This window comes from Olea europaea, chromosome 14 (assembly GCF_002742605.1).
Source record: "Olea europaea var. sylvestris chromosome 14, O_europaea_v1, whole genome shotgun sequence".
In the NCBI taxonomy this organism is placed as follows: Eukaryota; Viridiplantae; Streptophyta; class Magnoliopsida; order Lamiales; family Oleaceae; genus Olea; species Olea europaea.
Genome location: NC_036250.1, coordinates 16,242,389 through 16,261,958, shown reverse-complemented (window position 1 = coordinate 16,261,958; position 19,570 = coordinate 16,242,389). Strand labels below are relative to the sequence as shown.

The 19,570-nt window shown below is 32.2% G+C and overlaps 1 protein-coding gene and 1 long non-coding RNA gene across 3 annotated transcripts; both read left to right on the top strand.

Moving 5' to 3' along the window:
- Positions 1–2,314: 2,314 nt before the first annotated feature.
- On the top strand, positions 2,315–7,581 carry LOC111409324 (shaggy-related protein kinase epsilon). Of its 2 annotated transcripts, none has more exons than XM_023039368.1 (13): positions 2,315–2,506; positions 2,675–2,828; positions 2,925–3,017; positions 4,150–4,209; positions 4,408–4,680; positions 5,407–5,478; positions 5,557–5,613; positions 5,922–6,062; positions 6,153–6,203; positions 6,526–6,621; positions 6,713–6,796; positions 6,960–7,062; positions 7,181–7,581. In XM_023039368.1, the coding sequence occupies exons 2-13, from the start codon at positions 2,718–2,720 to the stop codon at positions 7,261–7,263; spliced, it is 1,224 nt and encodes a 407-aa protein (XP_022895136.1). In that variant the 5' UTR covers positions 2,315–2,506; positions 2,675–2,717; the 3' UTR covers positions 7,264–7,581. The 2 variants fall into 2 exon arrangements, with proteins under 2 accessions (XP_022895136.1, XP_022895135.1); XM_023039367.1 differs by having other exon boundaries at positions 2,675–2,837.
- Positions 7,582–9,618: 2,037 nt separating this feature from the next.
- Positions 9,619–12,356, top strand: LOC111409323. The gene is made up of 2 exons (XR_002705488.1): positions 9,619–9,892; positions 12,036–12,356. It is a non-coding gene; the product is annotated as an uncharacterized LOC111409323 (long non-coding RNA).
- The last annotated feature ends 7,214 nt before the right edge of the window (positions 12,357–19,570 follow it).

Sequence of the window (19,570 nt, the reverse complement as noted above, 5' to 3'; positions counted from 1 at the left end):
AATGGGGTGAGTACAAAAAAATATGGTCCTGTCCCGCCTCTCATCTCGTTCAAAGTTAATTTCAAATTTAAGATTTTTTATCAAATAAAAAGAAAAAAATTATTAATATTCATTAATTAAATGTATAAAAAAAAAACTCCTATTTTAATCTGGTATGGAGGTGGAAAAATGACACAAAAATACCCGATAGAGTGGTCGACGAAAATTACTGACCCGTCCCATTGCCATCCCTTTGTGATTGTCAAATTTATTCTTTGGTAGCGTGTTATCACTTTATACTTTTCAATGAAAAATATTTATAATTATAGCCTTAACCCTCCAAATCATATAGAATGTTTATTGATAAATTCTAATTTTATTTCCTATTTTTTTCCTTATTAAATCACTGTTTGGTTCGGTTATAAATTTAAGTAAAAATTATCAATTAATTTTAATAACATATTTTATGAGACGCACAACTTATTTCAATTTTTGTTCCAATATTTTTTCAACTCCCATTAAAATCTATTAAAAATTTGAATTGAACCAAATCGAAGTTTAAATTATGGTCCACACAAGCCACTCATCCTTTTTACAAAGGGCCCATAAATTTTTCTTGCTAGATATGCAAGCTTATAAAGGCCAAATAACTAATGAATTAGTTAGCCTTGATTTCTTTAGAAATAAAAATTTTGACTAATGTTTGACAAAAATGATGATATGCGAATTGCAAGTTGTATTAAATTGGATTTATTAAATACTTTACAAATTTTTTTAAATGATTTACTTTTGTGAAATTTGTGAACTTTTAATTGATTTGCAAAGAATTAGTGCTTCTGTAAACTTTCACCGAGTCTAACATAACAATGAGAATCTCTCATAGGGGGCAGATGTTTGACCCCTACCATCCCGATGCCCTCCTCATTAATAAAAATTATTTTTTAAAGAAAAAAAAATTTAAGTCCAATTTTATAAATAAAAAAGTACAATATATATTTAAAGTATATAATATTTTAGTAATCTTTGATAAAAGAAATAAAAATATATATAACCCCACTTGAGTTCTATTATCTAAAAACTCATTTTCAATCATATATTCTATAAATAAAATAAGTTTACACATAAATTTATTTTTCCTACTTTTAACTATATACCATCAAAAAAATTTATATTACAAAATCTATTTTTCCTAAAAATGGGAATCAAATTGACCTATAATGTTCATAATCTTTAAAAAGTAAATAACAAATAAGTTTATTTAAATTTAACTATAAATTATTAATAATATCTTATAAAATTTAATTATAAATTAATCTTATTCATAAAAAATTATATCAATCAATCAAAAAAAGATATAAAAAAAAAAGAAAAAAGAACAAATATAATCAGCATAAAAGAGAGAAAAATAATTATTTTTTAATAATGACCCATAGAAGAAAGAAAGAAAAACATTGAAAGGACAAAAATTCATACTAAAATTATTATTATTATTATTATTATTATTATTATTATTATTATTATTATGATGTGAAAATCTTCCAAAATTAGGAGTGAATGAAATATAAATTTTGAGATTTTGTTTTTATTATTCTTGCTTAAAGTTATTACCTGTAGACTGAATACACCATGACATAATAGAGGCTACTTTTAATTAAATACACTGCGACTTTTAGAAATTTTTTAAAAGTTTATAGAAGTTTATTAAGCTCTTGATTGAGCTCTATAAAAATGAAATTTTGAAGAAAAATGTATTTTGAAACAGTACTTTTCAGAGAATATGTAGTAAAAAAAAAAGAAAGAACAGTCTTTGATTTACTGTAAAATTATTTTGTTGAAAATGTGTGGTTAAAAAATGAGTTTTTTTCTTTTTTTTTTTTAATGGAAACCAAATATTAGCTAAATAAATTAATACTTTTAGAAAATCTTAAATAATCTAAATTAAACATTACTAATTTTTTTGAAATCCTTGAAAGTTTTTTAAAAGTTCGAATTAAATATACTTTCATAAAATTGATAAAAGTCATTGGTTTCATAAAATATGTGCTTAAAATTTAATTTTTGATTATCTTAATTTTTTTTAACTAAATCTAATTGAAACACGTCTTACTCTATGATGAATCTTAGCCTCTATTTAGTGGGATTAAAATCAATTTTTTAGTATATTTTGAAAAAAAAAAACATAAAATATGTTATTAAATAGTTGTGAATACTCTAAAATATTTGATTAAAATTAATTATGGGTTTTAACTTCAATTAAAAATTATTTAATCCCAATCTGGCCAAATCTCAAAAACTCCCTCTAAACTGAATTCGTAAAACTCTTGGAGTCCGCCCCGCAACTGGTGTAATATCAGCATTTCAGAAGTTTCCTCCAATCAGACGCAGAGTGAGAAAAAAGAGATAGTCAAAGCCTTCGAAAGAAAACTCTGAAAGTCGGAAGACTCGTTTATTATACTTTACTTTTACTTTTTCCAATTTCAATGATCTAGCTAGGGTTTCGGTTTACGCGATTGATTTCTTGGTGCAGGTAACGTTTAGTTCCGTTTTTTTTTTATTTGTTTTTGTTAAGTATCTTTCATTTTAATGTTTGGGTGATTTGTTGTTATAGTTATTGATTTGTGTGAAATTTCTCTGATTTGTAGTTTATTTTTGTTGTTGAAAGCTGATGCTGTATTTCCGGCTGCTTTTTTATTAGGTTTCAGATCAATTTGAAGTGTATTTTGATTTTTATCTGGAATATGGCTTCGGTTGCTGTAGTGCCTCCAGGCACTGAAAAGACGAAATATGATGCGATGCTTGTGGATAAACTTCCTGAAGAAATCAATGAAATGAAGATCAAGGAAGATAAGGTGGAAAAGGTTGATTCTTGAGCTTGCGAAGAACTTATGTTCTGCTGTTTTTAACTTTTATCTTCCCTCTTATTATTGGCATTTACTCTGTTGTAGGAAGTGGAAGCATCGATAGTGGATGGAAACGGAACTGAAACTGGGCATATCATCGTGACTACTATTGGTGGTAAAAATGGTCAACCTAAGCAGGTAAAATTTCGAGATATTAACTTTTATAAATAAAAATTTCCTCTTAGATTTCAAAAGGGGATTCGTTTATTTAAGAAGTATGATGTCAAATTGATGCAGTTTGGTGAAATACGGCTATGTAGTGTTAGTGTTTTTGATGATTTTATTGTGAAGTTTGAAAATGCTGGCTGAAAATCAAATTCAGGCGTACCTTTAGAGATTAGATAACTGAAATTTCTTAAGTGAAAGTTTCAAAATTCTTTATATTTATGAACTGCAGAGAAATAGAAAATCTTGCCTTGAATAGTTTATCTGCGTAAAAGTATGGCCTATTAGGTATTAACTGCCTTAAAGTTCAGTAATTTAATTTCATCTCAAAGGCGGGCTCGTAGATGATTATGGATCTCTACTTTTGCTTTTGCTTTTTATTAATTTTAATTTATATAGAGAAGTAGGGTTGAGGCTTGAGACAAGGCATTTTGAAAATGGAAATTTTATCGATTTGATTAGGGAAATTTTCCGTGCACATACATATTCTAGCCTGTACATTTGTTTTCCACACTATAAGGCCGTTGACATTGCTTCTCCATGGAGGGTACCAATAAATCCTTGCTTTCTTCATGGATTTTACTTGGTCAAATCAATTTGTTGAGATGCACAAGTCCACAGAATAAAGCATGAACCATATCTTTTGGCTTGGACTTCTAGATTCCTCTTTTTTTAGACTTCTCTATTACAACCCAAGCTCTTTCTTGAACTCTAAATTACCTCCTCTTAGAATATCCTCATTTGATGAGGCAGTCTTTACTCATCCCTACCCAAACGATGTATATCAGATTTTGGAATTTACCCTCTCCCTAAAATCCTTTCTTTTAATTGCTTATATGTGTGTGGGTGGGGGAAAAAACTAGTGATGAGGAATGTTAATATGTTTGTTACTTAATCAGTGCTCACTATTAGATGCTTTGCTCTCTTATATTTTAATACTAAAAATTACCTGCTAAGTGCTGATCTTGTGATTATGTACACATCTGACAATAGTAATGAGAGTGATCTTACAAAATCTTGTGCTGTACATTTATCTTCTTTTGATGTATTTCAGGGCAGAAGGTTTCATATCACTTTTTTATACTTTGCTTTCTTTTTATGACAGACAATAAGTTACATGGCAGAGCGTGTTGTTGGACAGGGTTCCTTTGGGATTGTGTTTCAGGTGATTGTTGTGTCCTGCTTATATTCTGAAACTTTACACTTGGTCAATCAATGATGGTTAAGTTGGGAAAAATGAAGAAAAAAGGACATATGATGCTTTCCTATGATTAAGATGTTTGAGTTAGGTACTCTTTGCCTTTTAAGTATAAACTATCACAGAAACAGCTTTGGTTAAAGTTGTGTATAAATTACTTTGCAGGCCAAGTGTCTTGAAAGTGGAGAAACAGTAGCTATCAAAAAGGTGCTGCAGGATAAAAGATACAAAAATCGTGAACTGCAGACGATACGCCTTCTTGATCACCCCAATGTTGTTTCACTCAAGCACTGTTTTTTTTCAACCACGGACAAGGATGAGCTTTACCTTAATTTAGTTCTTGAATATGTGCCTGAGACAGTTTATCGTGTGACAAGGCACTATAGCAAAGCAAACCAGCGAATGCCTATGATTTATGTCAAGCTTTACACATATCAGGTCAGCCAACTTGAATAGATTGTATAATTTAACCATTTGAAGATTTTAGATTTGTCCCTTAGGAACTACTCTTATTCATTGATGTTTCATTTTTATTGCTTAAGATAATTCTTTATTTGATTTCCTTTTATTTGTGGTTCATTTTCAACCGAATAGGCTGCGATGACAGGTCTTTATGCACTAGCTCTACCTTACATCCCTATTTTATGTACTTATCCTCCATACCACAGGAAAAACAAAAAACAAAACAAATGGTGCCAGTTATTCTTTCTGCTCTTACATCCTTGCTTTTTAACTCTTTTCAATCTTGTTGCTCAAATTTGATTAGCCCCATGGCTATTTATGCATCTTCATTTTCATTTACAGTATTAAATCTATAACATTCTGGTACTTATTTCTATTTAAAATGGTATAATAGTGCATGATTTTAGAAAATGATTCTCCATCTTCTTGAGTATGCTCTTTTGCCAATTCCTCCCTTTTTTCCAGGGAAGTGGCTATAATATTTTTAACACACAAATAAGTTCATTTTGTTTGCAATTGAACTATGGCAAGTTTCTCTGCAATGGTACTGTGGATCTTGCATTGCACACATCATGATAATAGGAGTATCTCTGAGAAGTTAATGCGATGTGTTTGTGTTACATATTTTATCTTATGAACGATAGTCTGCAATCTCTTGTAATTAAATTCTCATCGTTTTATCATCTTTCTATATGTCGACAGATGTTTAGAGCTCTTGCATATATTCACGGGATAGGAGTCTGCCATAGGGACATCAAACCTCAGAATCTTCTGGTGTGTATTAATTTAAGTTTTTACACCTGTGCACACATTCCAATTTAATGATACTTACCCAATAATTGGTTCTTGCAGGTCAATCCGCATACTCATCAGCTAAAACTCTGTGATTTTGGAAGTGCAAAAGTTTTGGTACTGAATATATAATATAGTTTTCCTTTTGAATTAATACCTTGGAGACATTAAAAGAAGTTATACACTAACCAACAGTGGACGATGTAAATTAATTATTTAATTATTCTCTGAATGGAACTTTTGAGTTGTACAAATATGGTTCACGAACCAATTTGTGAGCAACTCTTAAGATTTTAACATCATTGTCCATTGACCAAGCATGCCTGCAATTTCTGTTCTTTTTGAAGATGTTCCTCCTAACTTCTGCTTTTCTCATAGTAAAATAAATTGATGTAACACAGAAAATAATCCATTATGTTGGACAGGTGAAAGGTGAACCAAATATTTCTTATATTTGTTCTCGGTACTATCGCGCTCCTGAACTAATATTTGGGGCAACTGAATACACAACTGCAATTGACGTATGGTCTGTTGGCTGTGTTCTTGCTGAACTTCTTCTTGGACAGGTTCTTTACAAGTCCTTGCATACTTTTCTGAAGATTTAGAGAATCAATGTAGTGAAATTGATGATATTTGCTTCTTTTTTCGCGTGGTAGCCTCTCTTTCCTGGTGAGAGTGGAGTCGATCAGCTTGTGGAAATCATCAAGGTAACCCTGTTGCTAATTTATAAATAAGACCATAAGCTTAAATTGTTACGAGTATACTAGTGAGTTTTAAAATGAATAATTCTATATGGGTCAAAATATTCGAAAAGTTTCTAATTTCACAGTAATGTACAAGTTATTTTCAAAATTTTTATTATTGTGTTACTTGAAATTTAAAAAGATGTGCAAACTTGTTTGGAAATGAAAAGTGCTTTTTTAAGCTTGGCTGAGAACATGCTCTAATGGCATCTTGATACGAGGACAACAGGACTTACGATCTACAGCTCATTGAGCTAAAAGTGTGAGCTTTATATTTTTACTGTAGGTGCTTGGAACCCCCACTCGTGAGGAAATAAAATGTATGAATCCAAATTATACAGAGTTCAAGTTCCCACAAATCAAGGCTCATCCTTGGCACAAGGTTATGTTCCTTATCTCTCTGCTGAAGTTCTTATGCTAATGCTTTTGCATGCATACTAAATTGTTTGATTTGTCATTTCTTCCGCGCACAGATTTTCCACAAACGAACACCTCCAGAAGCTGTGGATCTTGTATCTAGACTTCTTCAATACTCACCAAATCTGAGGTGTAATGCTGTGAGTATCTCCAATAGGTTTTTGTAGCATATGTTACTATTATCCATTTCTTTCTCAGTACCCTGTGCCGAGGGACATTATATCAATCCATTGCTACCAACCCTATATCAAGCTACTAACCTCTGTATTTTCTTCTGTTCAACCATTTTTTTTTCTTTTGCAGTTGGAGGCCTGTATCCACCCGTTTTTCGATGAACTTCGTGATCCTAATACACGTCTTCCTAATGGCCGCCCATTGCCACCTCTCTTCAACTTCAAACCACAAGGTCTGCTTACCATCTTTTCTCTTCTCTTCCCTTCTCCTTGTACTGTTCTGGTTCTTCTTTCATAAAGTTAATACTCTTTTCGTAATCTTTCTCCTGATTGTAATTCTTTCATTTACAGAATTGAAAGGTGCGTCTTCGGAGCTTGTGTCCAAGCTAATACCCGAACATGCTAAGAAACAATGCCTCTTCTTTGGCTCCTAAGGTTCCGTAGAATTTTCTTGTACCATGTGTGTATGCTTAAGACTAATTTGTTGTGTTTTATGTTTAGTTTAATCTTCTGTGCTGGCACAGAACAACCTGGATTATCCTTTTGTTGACTTACTTTGTGTAATTTATTGGTTAATTAGTCCATCTTCATGTTACTCGACGTGGCCATACTTGTATTCCACGTGCTGACAGAAGAAAACAAGGTCTTTTGTGATTTTCCTGAATTGCCCTTGCTTAAATGTATAATTACTTGAAATTCAATTGAAGTATGAATATATATGTGAAAGATTATTATTATCTTTCTTTCCGTATAATATTATTTCTTTATTCTTTGCTCAAGAGCTGGAGTAAGCAGGATGGTCACTGAGCGGGCTGAGGCCTGTCTCGGCTAGTTTCCCAATGGGCTGAGCCTGGCCGAAGAGCTGAACAGAGCTTGGGTAGTCGCTGGCGAGTCTTAGCCCATTGCCTCTCACAATTGTATACTATTGGATAGTAATATGGTGGTTGTATAGTCTCATAGAACCAAATGAGAATGTACCTTAAAACTAGGTTTCCATTCTTTGCTAGAAAACGAGATCAATTTAGTTTTATTTTTGTTAAGAGTTTGTCCGCGAGTACAGAATTTATTTCACAGAAGTGTACAGAAATCTCATGTGAATGTGGTTCCATATGAATAAAGAAGTGCCAAAAAATGTCCACCCCACCCTCCTGGTGTGAGTGGTTTGTCACAGAATCTGTAAGCCCAACATCTCTCGTTTGTTTATAGACGAGCACAGTGCATTTACAGATGCAGTTGACTTGGCTTTTATCACTTTTATTTTTTCCCCCTTCTTAAAGGGGCACTTAAATTTTCAGATATCAAAATGCATTTCGAAAGTTAATTGAGAAAGACAAAAAGTAACGCTTGCGTAGCACATTGACTCCAAGAACGACGATTTGTCTAAAATCAAGTGTACGGAACTTATCCACTTTGCGAGGTCATAAGAATTAGAACTAATTAATAAAATAAAAGTAACGGGAAATTATTTGATGACAAGTCTAGACTCGAAAGTATAAAATATATGTACTTTCAATGAGCTGTCATAAATGTTGCCATAACAACTGATTAGTTCAAAACAATTGAAGTGGCACAATCGAATGACAAAAGATGACATGTCTAGACTCGAGAGTATAAAGCATATTTTACTTGCTCTGCGTTGCTATCGTAACTACCATGTCATCGAGCCCTAACTAAGATGCCAAGTATTAATTAAAATTAATAGGGGATATCAATTAGTCATGGTACGCCACTAATTAGTTTTAATATTTTGTAGTCAGAAATTAGAAACAGAAAATGCAAGTGAAGTAGGAAAGAATTGAAATTTGTACATGTATTATTTTGACTTCTCTTTTTACCCTTGAATATTTATTGATAATAAATATAGAATCGTTTTTTAAAAAATATTTTCTATTTAATTTCAGCTGTCTTTGTTTGTTGCTTGCTTGCTTATAATTGATTTTTTATTTTATTTTGTTTTTTGTTCTAATTGTTGAAAATATTGTAACAAATGCAAGTTGATAGAGGGGAAGGTTTCTTCCTGAATATGAGCTAAAAATCAAGTGTATTCATGGCTTTCCAAACGAGGCTTGTTTCTATTGATTCCATGATTTCACAGCGATAATTAAATATTGAGGACAAACAGGCACCAATAAAACAACTATTTCCATTTGTAATAAAAGTGTTATGTAATTACTGATCAAAAAGCATATTTAGTCTCATTTTGTAACTACTTCACATGGAAAGGGGACGACAAAATATATTAATATGGAAGTCGAAATGGCAAACTTGCTTGCTACATTTCAATACCTTAATATTACTATTATCAATTACGACAAGATTTTTGTTCAAATTGATTTTGTTGACTACAAATTTAAGTCAAATAGTAGTTAATAATGTCCCAAATCGTATCTATACCGCCGTAATTAGTTAATGCTTTTACCACAGTTCTATCTACGGTGGTGAATACATTTACTAAAAATCCCTCCAGAAAAAAACTTTAAACCCTCCACAACTGACAATAAATTACAAAAATTCTCATCGCTTCATCTCTACAACCCTAAAATCAATCTCCCTTGCCAATCCTTCGTACATTTTCGGGAAAATAACTCAAATGGTTACTGAACTTTGTAAAAGGTCCACAAGGGGTCATTGAAATTTAAAATTCAGCCAATTCATTGCCAAACTTTGCATTTGTAACCCCATTCGTTACTTGGCTCACGGTTCGTCCAAAAATTGATGGAACGATGATGTGGCTACGAACATGGCTTCATGTGTCAGTTGTTGGTGCCGTGTTAAAATAAATACACGTTATACTTAAAACAAAACAAAAAATTGAAATCTTCAAAACCTGAACTCGTTCCTGTCTCTCTCACACAAATAGAGAAATCAAACCCCAAATTAGCTACGAACCCTAAATCCCAAATCCCCCAAACCGTAAATCCATCCCTGTAAACCAAATTCAAGCTGCATGAACGTCATTCTATCTCGTTGTCATGCTTCGATGCAATCGCAGTAGAAGTTTTTTTGAGTCGCGACAAGTGCTTCTTTTCACCACCATGGATAATATTCAGCAACAATCAATGGGTAAGCAATAATAACCCTTTCTTTTGTTCTCCTGCGTTCGTTGCATTCTTCTTCCTTTTGATTTACTGTTGATAGCATAGAAGACATTCTTGATATTCTCTAGAAAATTTGTAAAGTGGTTTCTTTTATTTAACGGACTATTATGACTTGTAATATAATATTGATAGCATGTTGACATCCGTTCAACATGTGTGTGGGTGGGTGGGTGTGTGTGAGACATTAATTTGGTATTACAATTCGTTATTGTACATTCTGCTTTATTCTTGCTAATGAAAAATAAAACTAGGATACTGTATTATAAATTATAATTTTTGATCTCTTTATTTACTTTTTTGTTTGTTATATTTGCAAATATTCTGATGGACAATGATCCAGACTTTCACGACTCTGATCATGATGTATACGACGATAATGATATTTTATTTGATTGTAACATTACCGAAGGTATTGAAATGGCTATGTATAGCTTGCTACTTGATGAAGAAGCCCCGTAAGAAGACATCTCGTCGAATGCATCTTATGAAGAACTAAAATTTGGTAATGGTTCGGACTAGGAGGGCAACATTGGTACACATAATTTTCTTGATAATCGATCTTCGATCAAGTTGAGCCAAATTTCAAGAGAAATGATAAGATCCGAGTGCATTGTGTTCGTAAGGATTGTTGTCCATGGATGTTGTGGGCGTTTAAGTTACAAGGTCAAGACATAGTACAAATAAAAACATATGACCCTAAACATACTTTCTTGAAGGTACATCAAATAAGTACGTAACATACAAGTGGCTTGCCGATTATTACTTAGATGATTTTACAACCAATCTTCACTGGAAGACAAAGCATTTCAAAACTAAAGTGAGAGGATTTGGGAGTGCATATTACAAAGTCGGTTGCATGGAATAGTAGAAAATACGCAAAAGTTTTAATAGAAGAGAATGATGCAGTACAATTTGCGAAGTTAGGTTTCTATGCCGAGGAATTGAGGTGAACAAATCATAGTTCTACTGTGATCATTGCTCATGTGGGAAATGTGTTTAGGGGTATTTATGTTTGCATAGAGACATGTAAAAAGGATTTTTAGCAGGGGTGTATAAATAGAATTTTTTGAAGGAAAATATGATAGGCAACTTCTAGCAGCAGTTGGGGTAGACGCCAACGATTGTATATATCCAATTGCATATGCCACTGTCAAGTAAGAGAACACAAGTTCATATATCCAATTGCACATGCCATTGTTGAGAAAGAGAACACCAGTTCATGGCGATGGTTTTTGATGTTGTTGTTTGAAGACCTAGATATGGAGAATTGCTTATCCATTACCTTCATGAGTGATAGGCAGAAAGGATAAATTAATGTTGTGGCGAATTTATTTCCAGAAGCAAAACGTCGAAAAAAAAAAAAAAAAAAAAAAAAGAAGTGATTCAAAACAGTGACAAATACTAAAAAATGACAAAAATTCAAAAAAAATGATAAACACTCAGAAAGTGATAAAATATCAACTAAAATATTGGAATCAGTTCAATAAAATGAGAAAAAAATGATACATCCCTCCTTTTTCTTCATCACCGCAAAACATCTTTAAGTCAATTTACCAAACATTAAAAAAAAAAAAAAAAAAAGTTAAAGAAAGCTAGTAAAGCAGCTCATGAATGTATATTGCAATAGAATGGGATACATCAATATCAAGTTGAGTGTTTCTATGGAAAATTTATAGTTGATATGGAGAATCAAACTTGCATGTGTAAAAGATGGCAGGGAATTTCGCATCTACATGTGATTACGTGCATCTTGGATAAAGATAACGAAGGGAAAGAGTTATGGCTTGAAACTGAAGTTCATGTGCTGTCTCCACCATGGTATGTAGCTAATAAGGGAAGAAAGCAAACGAAAAAAAGAAAAGGACCTGAAGAAGTTGAAGTGTCTTAATCACAATCACAAGAGTCGACAACAGAGAAAGGAGTTTTGTATATGACATGTTCGGTGTGCAAGGAGAAAAGACATAACAAACGTCACCTTAGCATAAAGGCATCAACAGTTTCTGATGCACGCATTATTGCATTCTAAGTTTATTATTTTATTGATTTATTATTATTATTTTTTTTGTTATTGCATGTCAACTTATATTACTATTGTTCACATTTATTAGGAAGGTCAACAACTTGGAGATGGAGCTAGATGTTTTCAGGGGCGGGAATGCAGCCTTAATGCACCACTTACTAGAAATTTTTGTGAATATCTCAAGGGGAATTTGCTAGGGGATTCATGTAGGTCACTTACAACCTATTTTTTGTGATTATCTAAGGAATTGTAATACAATTTTTAGAAACATAGGCATCCAAGTTTATGTAATTATGGTACATTATCCCATTGAAGTGTTGTAGTGTCTTGAATAATGTATTCCTATTCGTTGATATGGAATGTAAAGAAGTAATTTTGGGTATTGACTAATATAAATCCAGTTGGTCCATATTGTGTATAAAGGAGGCTATGTAATTACATTATTTACCCAAGTGGCTACCCTCAGTTGTGAACCTACATATTTTACCCAACTGCTTGGCAAATGCGGTTAGGTTCCATTGCAGTTAAGTGGATAATCTTCTCGGACCATGTTATTTTATAATGCGAAATTTTTAAAAAAAATGGTCAATTACATGTTTGTTAATTAAAAAGTGTCCAATTTTAATAACTCTTGCAAAATTGGCCAAATTTGGTATTAAATTATCTTTTATACCCTTAATGAAAATGAAACAATTTTTTTGATGTCTTTTCAATGTCTCACAAATTTCTAGAAAATTAATGTAACTTCCATGAGAAGCTATAATAATAACAAGGTAATACATAATAGGTAAATGTTCCTCATTACCTATTAGGTAATGACCAATGATTTTGAGTAGAATTGAAGATGATGAAGTAGAAAAATCATTAACACAAAAAAGTTTTTACATACTCCTAAATTCATAAGTAAATCATATCATTTTGTTTCGAGAAATTTTGGCCCTGTTTTGTAGGAATTTTGAGAATTGATTTTTTGACTGTTAGAAGAAAAGTGGGGGCTATCTGTGAGAGAAGAAATCAAAAATTGCGGTTGAAATAGTGAAATAACAGTTAAAAAATCAATTTTTTGGGGGTGAAAAATCACTCTCAAACACCCCCAATCTCATCCACAATTTCCCATAGAATGTAAATTTTCTTCGAAATATCATTTTTGTTAATAAGTTTGTATTGAACAGTTGTTGTGATACATATGATGCAAATGGATTATTAGATTTTTCAAACAATTAGTAGATACTTGTTATAAGATTATTGGAGTATTTTAAAATTAAATTCATGTTTGTTGTTCTGTATTTTTCAAACATGGTGTCACAGCCTATTTAAATAACTTTGATAGATAGATTTGCTATGGTTGTCATGTATTGACAATGCTATTAATGGAGGAATATATTCTTGCAAGAATATTTGTTAAAGTTGAAGTTGAAGTTAAAGAAGATGATAAATGCATATGGTGAAGTGTGTGGCCAAATATAGTTCTCAACATTTTATAACTGTCGAGAACGACACTTAAAATGTAATTGTTGACAGTTTTTCAATGTCTAGAATTACATTTTATTAACTTAGCGAAGCTACCGAAGATTTTGTAAATATCGTTGACCATATTACTTATGGGTAGCATGTTTGTTTTTGATATTCCTGTTAGGTAATCCTTTTTGGTGAGATTTGTTATCTTGCATGGCGGTACATTCGTCAACACAGAGGATGAGTGGAAGTGGTTTGGGAATCAAACGACATCAATTATTATTCAAAGAGACTTAGATATGAAGAACTTCTCAATAAATTATTCAAAAAGCTTCATCTTAACAGAATGAAAATTTAAATCCACCTCAAATTTAAAGTTCCGAACATGAATGTACCCCTTGTTGATGTAGTTGATGATGAGGACTTGCAATGGTATATTTCTGTTCACAAACAAACAGTCTTGTGCGTAATTGCAGATCAATATGATGTCGGAGAGCAAGAGGAGAATGTCGGAGTTGATCATTATCACCAGTATAAGAGACATCGTACGAGCATAATGAAGTTGGTGTGTTCGAACTAAAAGAGCCACTAATGATTTCTGACACAAACTTCGGCCTAGTTGAAGGAAATTCATATATTGAAAATGCAAACGAATCGGAAGATCAAAGGGAAATTACAGAGAAGCAACTCTTCATTAGCAAGAAACAACTACACACAAGGCTTCGACTATAGGCTTTGACCGAGAAGTTTTATTTCAAAGTTAAAAAGTTGAGTACTAGATCTCTCACTGTATGTTGCATGGATACAAACTGCCAATGGTTATTACGAGCTTCGAAGATAAAAAATTTAAATATATTAAGGTTCGAAGGTACATATCTGGGTACACACTTTCTTTAGATGTTCGACGGAATGTACACATGCATGCAACCAATTCTCTAATTGGACAACACATAATGCGATGATTAGATGATGCAAATCAATCGTATGTTCCTCCAGGTATTATCGGGGATTTCGAACATTAGTTTGGCTTAAGAATTAACTACAACAAAGCTTGGAGGGACACAGAGAAGGGTCTTGAATGGCTCCGTGGTATACCTGAAGAGAGTTTTCAAAAATTGCCTTTGTACTATTATGTCTTATCTGGAAAAAACCCGGAACCGTCGCACACATTGAGCTCGATAGCAATAATTGTTTCTTGTACTTCTTCTTAGCATTAGGTGCGAGTATACGTGGCTTTCAAGATTACATAAATTCAATCATTTGTGTTGACGAAAGTCATTCGAAGGGAGAGTATAAGGGAACACTATTAGTTGCTATAGCGCAGGATGAGAACTTCCAGATATATCCAATTGCTTGGGGGATTTTCGATGGGGGGAACAAATACATCGTGGAATTGGTTTTTCACAAAGTTGAAAGACGTAGTAGATGACTTAGAAAGGCTAGTGCTTGTATCAGACGGGAAGAAGAGCATTAAGCGGGCAATATTTAGGTTGTACTCACTTTCTCACCATGGTGTTACATCTGGCATATTGAGAAAAATATAATTACTAAGTATAGCAGTAGCAATGTCGTGTTCTTGTTCAAGCATACTGCATATTAGAATTCGAATAGTTAATGGGGCATATTAGAAACATCCGACTAGACATTATGACGAACAAAAGTGCCAAGTCCCTTAATGCAGTCCTCAGGCGGCAACAAAGTTTTATCATAAAATCGTTGGTCGACAACATTAGGTCTTTGATGCAATAGTGGTTTTTCGATAGGAGAATCGCATCCGCCGAATGCTAGAGTGCCTTGACACCAAAGATGGAGGGGGAATTGAGAAATTGTTTGACATTGGTGCAACATTACAAGTACGTCACTTGGATAAACTCGTATTGGAGGTTGGTGTGGGCACAAACATATGTATTTTTGACCTTATAGGCAACATGTGCTCATATCAAGAATTTCAGATGCGATAGATACAGTGTGCACATACATCTCGAGCAGCATACGCAAAGGAAAAATCACTTTATGATTTGTGTTCCCGGTACTATACCACTTATTTCTGGCAAAGTTGCATATAATGAAGTCATTTATCTAACTGGAATGGAGTCCGATTAGGTTATTCCTCATTCGATTCGTTCCATCCATATTTCGCCCCCAATTATACGTAGACCACCAGGACAACCTCATACCCAACGGAAACGATCAAGACATTAAAGGTTGATGAGCGCACGAAAATGTGGACGGTGCGGTGGTTACGGACATAACAAGCAAACATATAGGAGCTCATGACCATTGATTAATCTTGACACTTGAATGTTTTTTGTATTCATATTAACATCAAGTTTGTCATTAATGAATAATATACTTTTACATTTTCAGGTTATTTTCACAATTCATTTTGACACTTCATAGTCATTCAAAGAGCATTACAAAACATAAATTTTGTAAACTACGATTTCAAGATCAGTATACATCCACGTACTAAATTTCAAACAACGGTATTCACAAAATTTACAGCAGCTTTGCTAAGTTAATAAAATGTAATTCTGGACATTGAAATACTGTCAAAAATTACATTTTAAGTGTCGTTTTTAACAGTTATAAAATGTTGAGAATGATATTCTGCCAGACACTTCACCATTTGCATTTATCATCTTCTTCAACGTCAAAAACCATTCTTGCAAGGAATTTATTCCCCCATTAATGGGATTTTCAATACATGACAACCATTGCAAATTCATCTATCAAAGTTATTTAAATAGAATGTGGCATCATGTTTGAGAAATACCAAACACAAAATGACAAACATCAAATTTGTCATTGATGAATAATATACTGATCCTCGATTCGAATATGTAAAAATGCATTTAATAGTTAGATTAATTTAATAGATTGTACAAAAAAATATACAATTATCTCTAATATCTACTGGCCACTATTTAGAAGAAATTAAAATAAGATTATTACTAAATTTTAGTAGAAATTGATGAAATATATGGTTGAAAAGTTGTTGGTCCTATGAAATGTGAGGTTAAATTTAATTGTTGATTTTGACTTAAGATTTTAATTGGATTATAATTAAAACCAAACGGGGGCTATAACTTTAAATTGGCCGTCAAGTATGAACTATACCTACTTTGAACCTCCTGAAAACAAAATAAGCCACAAGAACTATAAAAAAATGTATCATTCATTTAACCAAAAAATTAAATCTTGCATCAATCAATCAACACACAAATTGAGAAATAAAAAAATAAAAATAAAAAATTGAACTAAAACATCACTATTTTGTTTACATTATCATCCTACACACCAAATGTTTAGCTTATCATGTTAGTCATACAAAAATACATATTGAATTGAAAATTCATCACCCGAAATATCAAAATATAAAGAGAAGGTTGAAGATGATTTTTCATCTCCTTTGAATTCTTTCAATGGAGTTTTCAAGAAATCTCATTCTGTTGAATTTTATAGAACTTAACTTTAAAAAACTTTACGAATTGTCAAGATCTCCATGTCAAGCCACCAAGAGAATTAATCAATGTGGAACATACCTTAATCTATTGATTTGAATCTTGAATTTAATTGCTTCAATCCATCTTCTTGATTCTCGACCGTTGATCTTGATTGCGAGTTTTGGATCTTCCTCTTCAACATATTTTCTCTTATATTTTTATGCTGATGGGATGATATAAAAAATGAGAAATTACATTTGCATTGGGGACTATAACCATATATATAGTTTTCATATGTATTTTTCCTATCCTGAAATGTAATTCTAAAGGAATATGGTCTCTATAGATATAATCAGGCCCACAATTTATTTAGATGCCCAAACCCAATTACTTAATTCTCTATTAGATCACTTTAATTTTGGGCTTAACTTCAAGATAGCCTTCATGCACAATTAATTACATATGTAAGCCTACATGACACATTAGTAATTTTCCAACAATCTCCCGCTTGAGCCATATTTGTTACATTATAAATGTGTATAACTTATGAGCTCAAAACTTTTGCTATTATAACCAAAAGCATTTTCAAACAATCTCGTCCATTAATTATGTCAATAAATGATCAAAGTGATTTTCCTTACAAGTAATATAACTAAACTCATCAATGATCACGTATATCAACACGATCAAATGACATAGATCAATTATGAATGTGTAGCATGCAAATTATATGTAATGTAATATAAACATGCCTATTTCCAATTGGTTCCTCATTCTTTAATGAGGTGAAATCAAAACTTTATTCAAAATGAAAATAACCGAATGCTTTATTTCAGCAGAATAAACCGAATATCTATAAGCAGAAAATGTGTCTGGATTAGACAACAACCAAATACAAACTCTCACTTAACTATCATATCATCAAAAGATGTAATACTCATATGAGTAGTATACTCATGAAAAGATTCTAGGTGATAGCCATTTAGTAAGCTGATTTGCAGTCACGGAGTTTAACCTAATATGCTCTATAGGAACTTGGAATATAAGATTGTTATTGTCACATAATAACTTAATTGGTCTTTCGATTCAATCCAAAATGCCCAGCCTAGTGACAAAATTTCGCAGTCATATTCCAAGATCAGAATCAGAATATCCAATGATCTCCAATTGGTCTTATTTTTTGTATGTGATCATGTAACCTTTAGTTTTCTATAGATACCAAAAAACTGGCTGCTTTCCAATTATTTATCTCAGAGTTACTTAAATATCTATCCAGGATTCTAATAATGAATGCTATATTTACATATGTGCGAACCTAAGCATAAATTAAACTCCCAACTGTTAAAGCATAGGAAATTTTCTATAAATTTATACTTAGGACATTGATTGAGACTAAAGTTGTGTCCCTTAGCAATAGGGGTGTCGGTTGATTTACATTCATACATCCAAAAAATTTCAAGAACTTTATCGTTATAGCTCTTTCATAACAATTCAAAAATATCTTGAGAACGATCCCAATACATCTGTATTCCTTAAACAAAAGAGGTGTCAACAAAATCTATAATTTTAAAATTTCGTGATAGAAATCTCTTAGTTTCGTGCAATATACCTAAATCATTGCAGGCAAGTAGTGTGTCATCGACATATAATACTAGAAAAATATCCTTACTTCCATTGAACTTGTGATATACACAACTATCAACTGAATTTATCTAAAAACTAAACGAGATAATTATTTGATGAAATTTATGATACCTTTGATGGGAAGCTTACTTAAGCCCATAAATGGATTTTTTTAATTTGTAAATAATCTGACATAGCTTAAGATAAAAAATGTATCACAAGTGTCATAGTTGCCCTAAAAAAGTTTTTCGTAGAAATCAGAGAGAGTCTCTTTAGAGTCATTGCCTTCCTTTTGAGTAAAGTTATTTGCAACTAGACAAGCATTATATCTTTCCACATCACCCTTCAAATCCCTCTTAATTTTAAATATCTACTTACAATCAATGGACTTTGTACTCTCAAGCAATGGAATGAGTTCCCAAATGCCATTGTCTTTAATGGATTTTATCTTTTTCTTCATGGCATCAATCTACTCTAGAGAATTATTCTTTTGTTTGGTTTGATGGAATGTTGATTGCTCAAATTATCTTTTACCAATCCAGTGCCATCCTCGTGGTTTTGGAGAAAGACTACAAATTTATCCAGAATTGTCTTTTTCCTTTTTTTAGTGGATTTCCTTAGTGACATTTGTTCTTGAGGTTTTTGAATTTGTTTTTCTTGAACAATCTCTTGATTGTGTATAGAGGGTTTTGTAAAATTGTTTTGGTCTGAAATCGCTTATTGAACAAGATCTGGAGCAAGAATTTGTCCCTGGTCCTGATCATTGTTAATTGCAATAGAATGAATATATACATATTCTTCTTTAAAGATAAAATTCTTAACCTTAAAATATTATTTCTCCTACAAACTCTACATCCTCAAAGAATTGAATATTTTTCTGTTTCAAAAATGACCCCATAGTGGGATTTTAAAAAATAAATAAATTTGTAACCCCTTAAACTTTCACAATGTGTAGTAGAATAGCAACTAATGGCTTTGAAGTCTAGTTTTCTTTTATTTAGCCTATAAGGCCTTGCTTTAGCTAGACAACTTCAAAACCATTTGAATTCAAATTCAAATATTGTACTATGAAAGGGATATGTCTAGTAAGATGATTGAC

What these genes read in the sequence shown, in the direction of transcription:
- LOC111409324 (XM_023039367.1), top strand. Translation starts at nt 2,718, where the DNA reads ATGGCTTCGGTTGCTGTAGTGCCTCCAGGCACTGAAAAGACGAAATAT. An exon ending in TTGGAAGTGCAAAAGTTTTG is followed by an intron (nt 5,614 to 5,921) that starts GTACTGAATATA and finishes TATGTTGGACAG; the next exon opens with GTGAAAGGTGAACCAAATAT. An exon ending in CTGAACTTCTTCTTGGACAG is followed by an intron (nt 6,063 to 6,152) that starts GTTCTTTACAAG and finishes TTCGCGTGGTAG; the next exon opens with CCTCTCTTTCCTGGTGAGAG.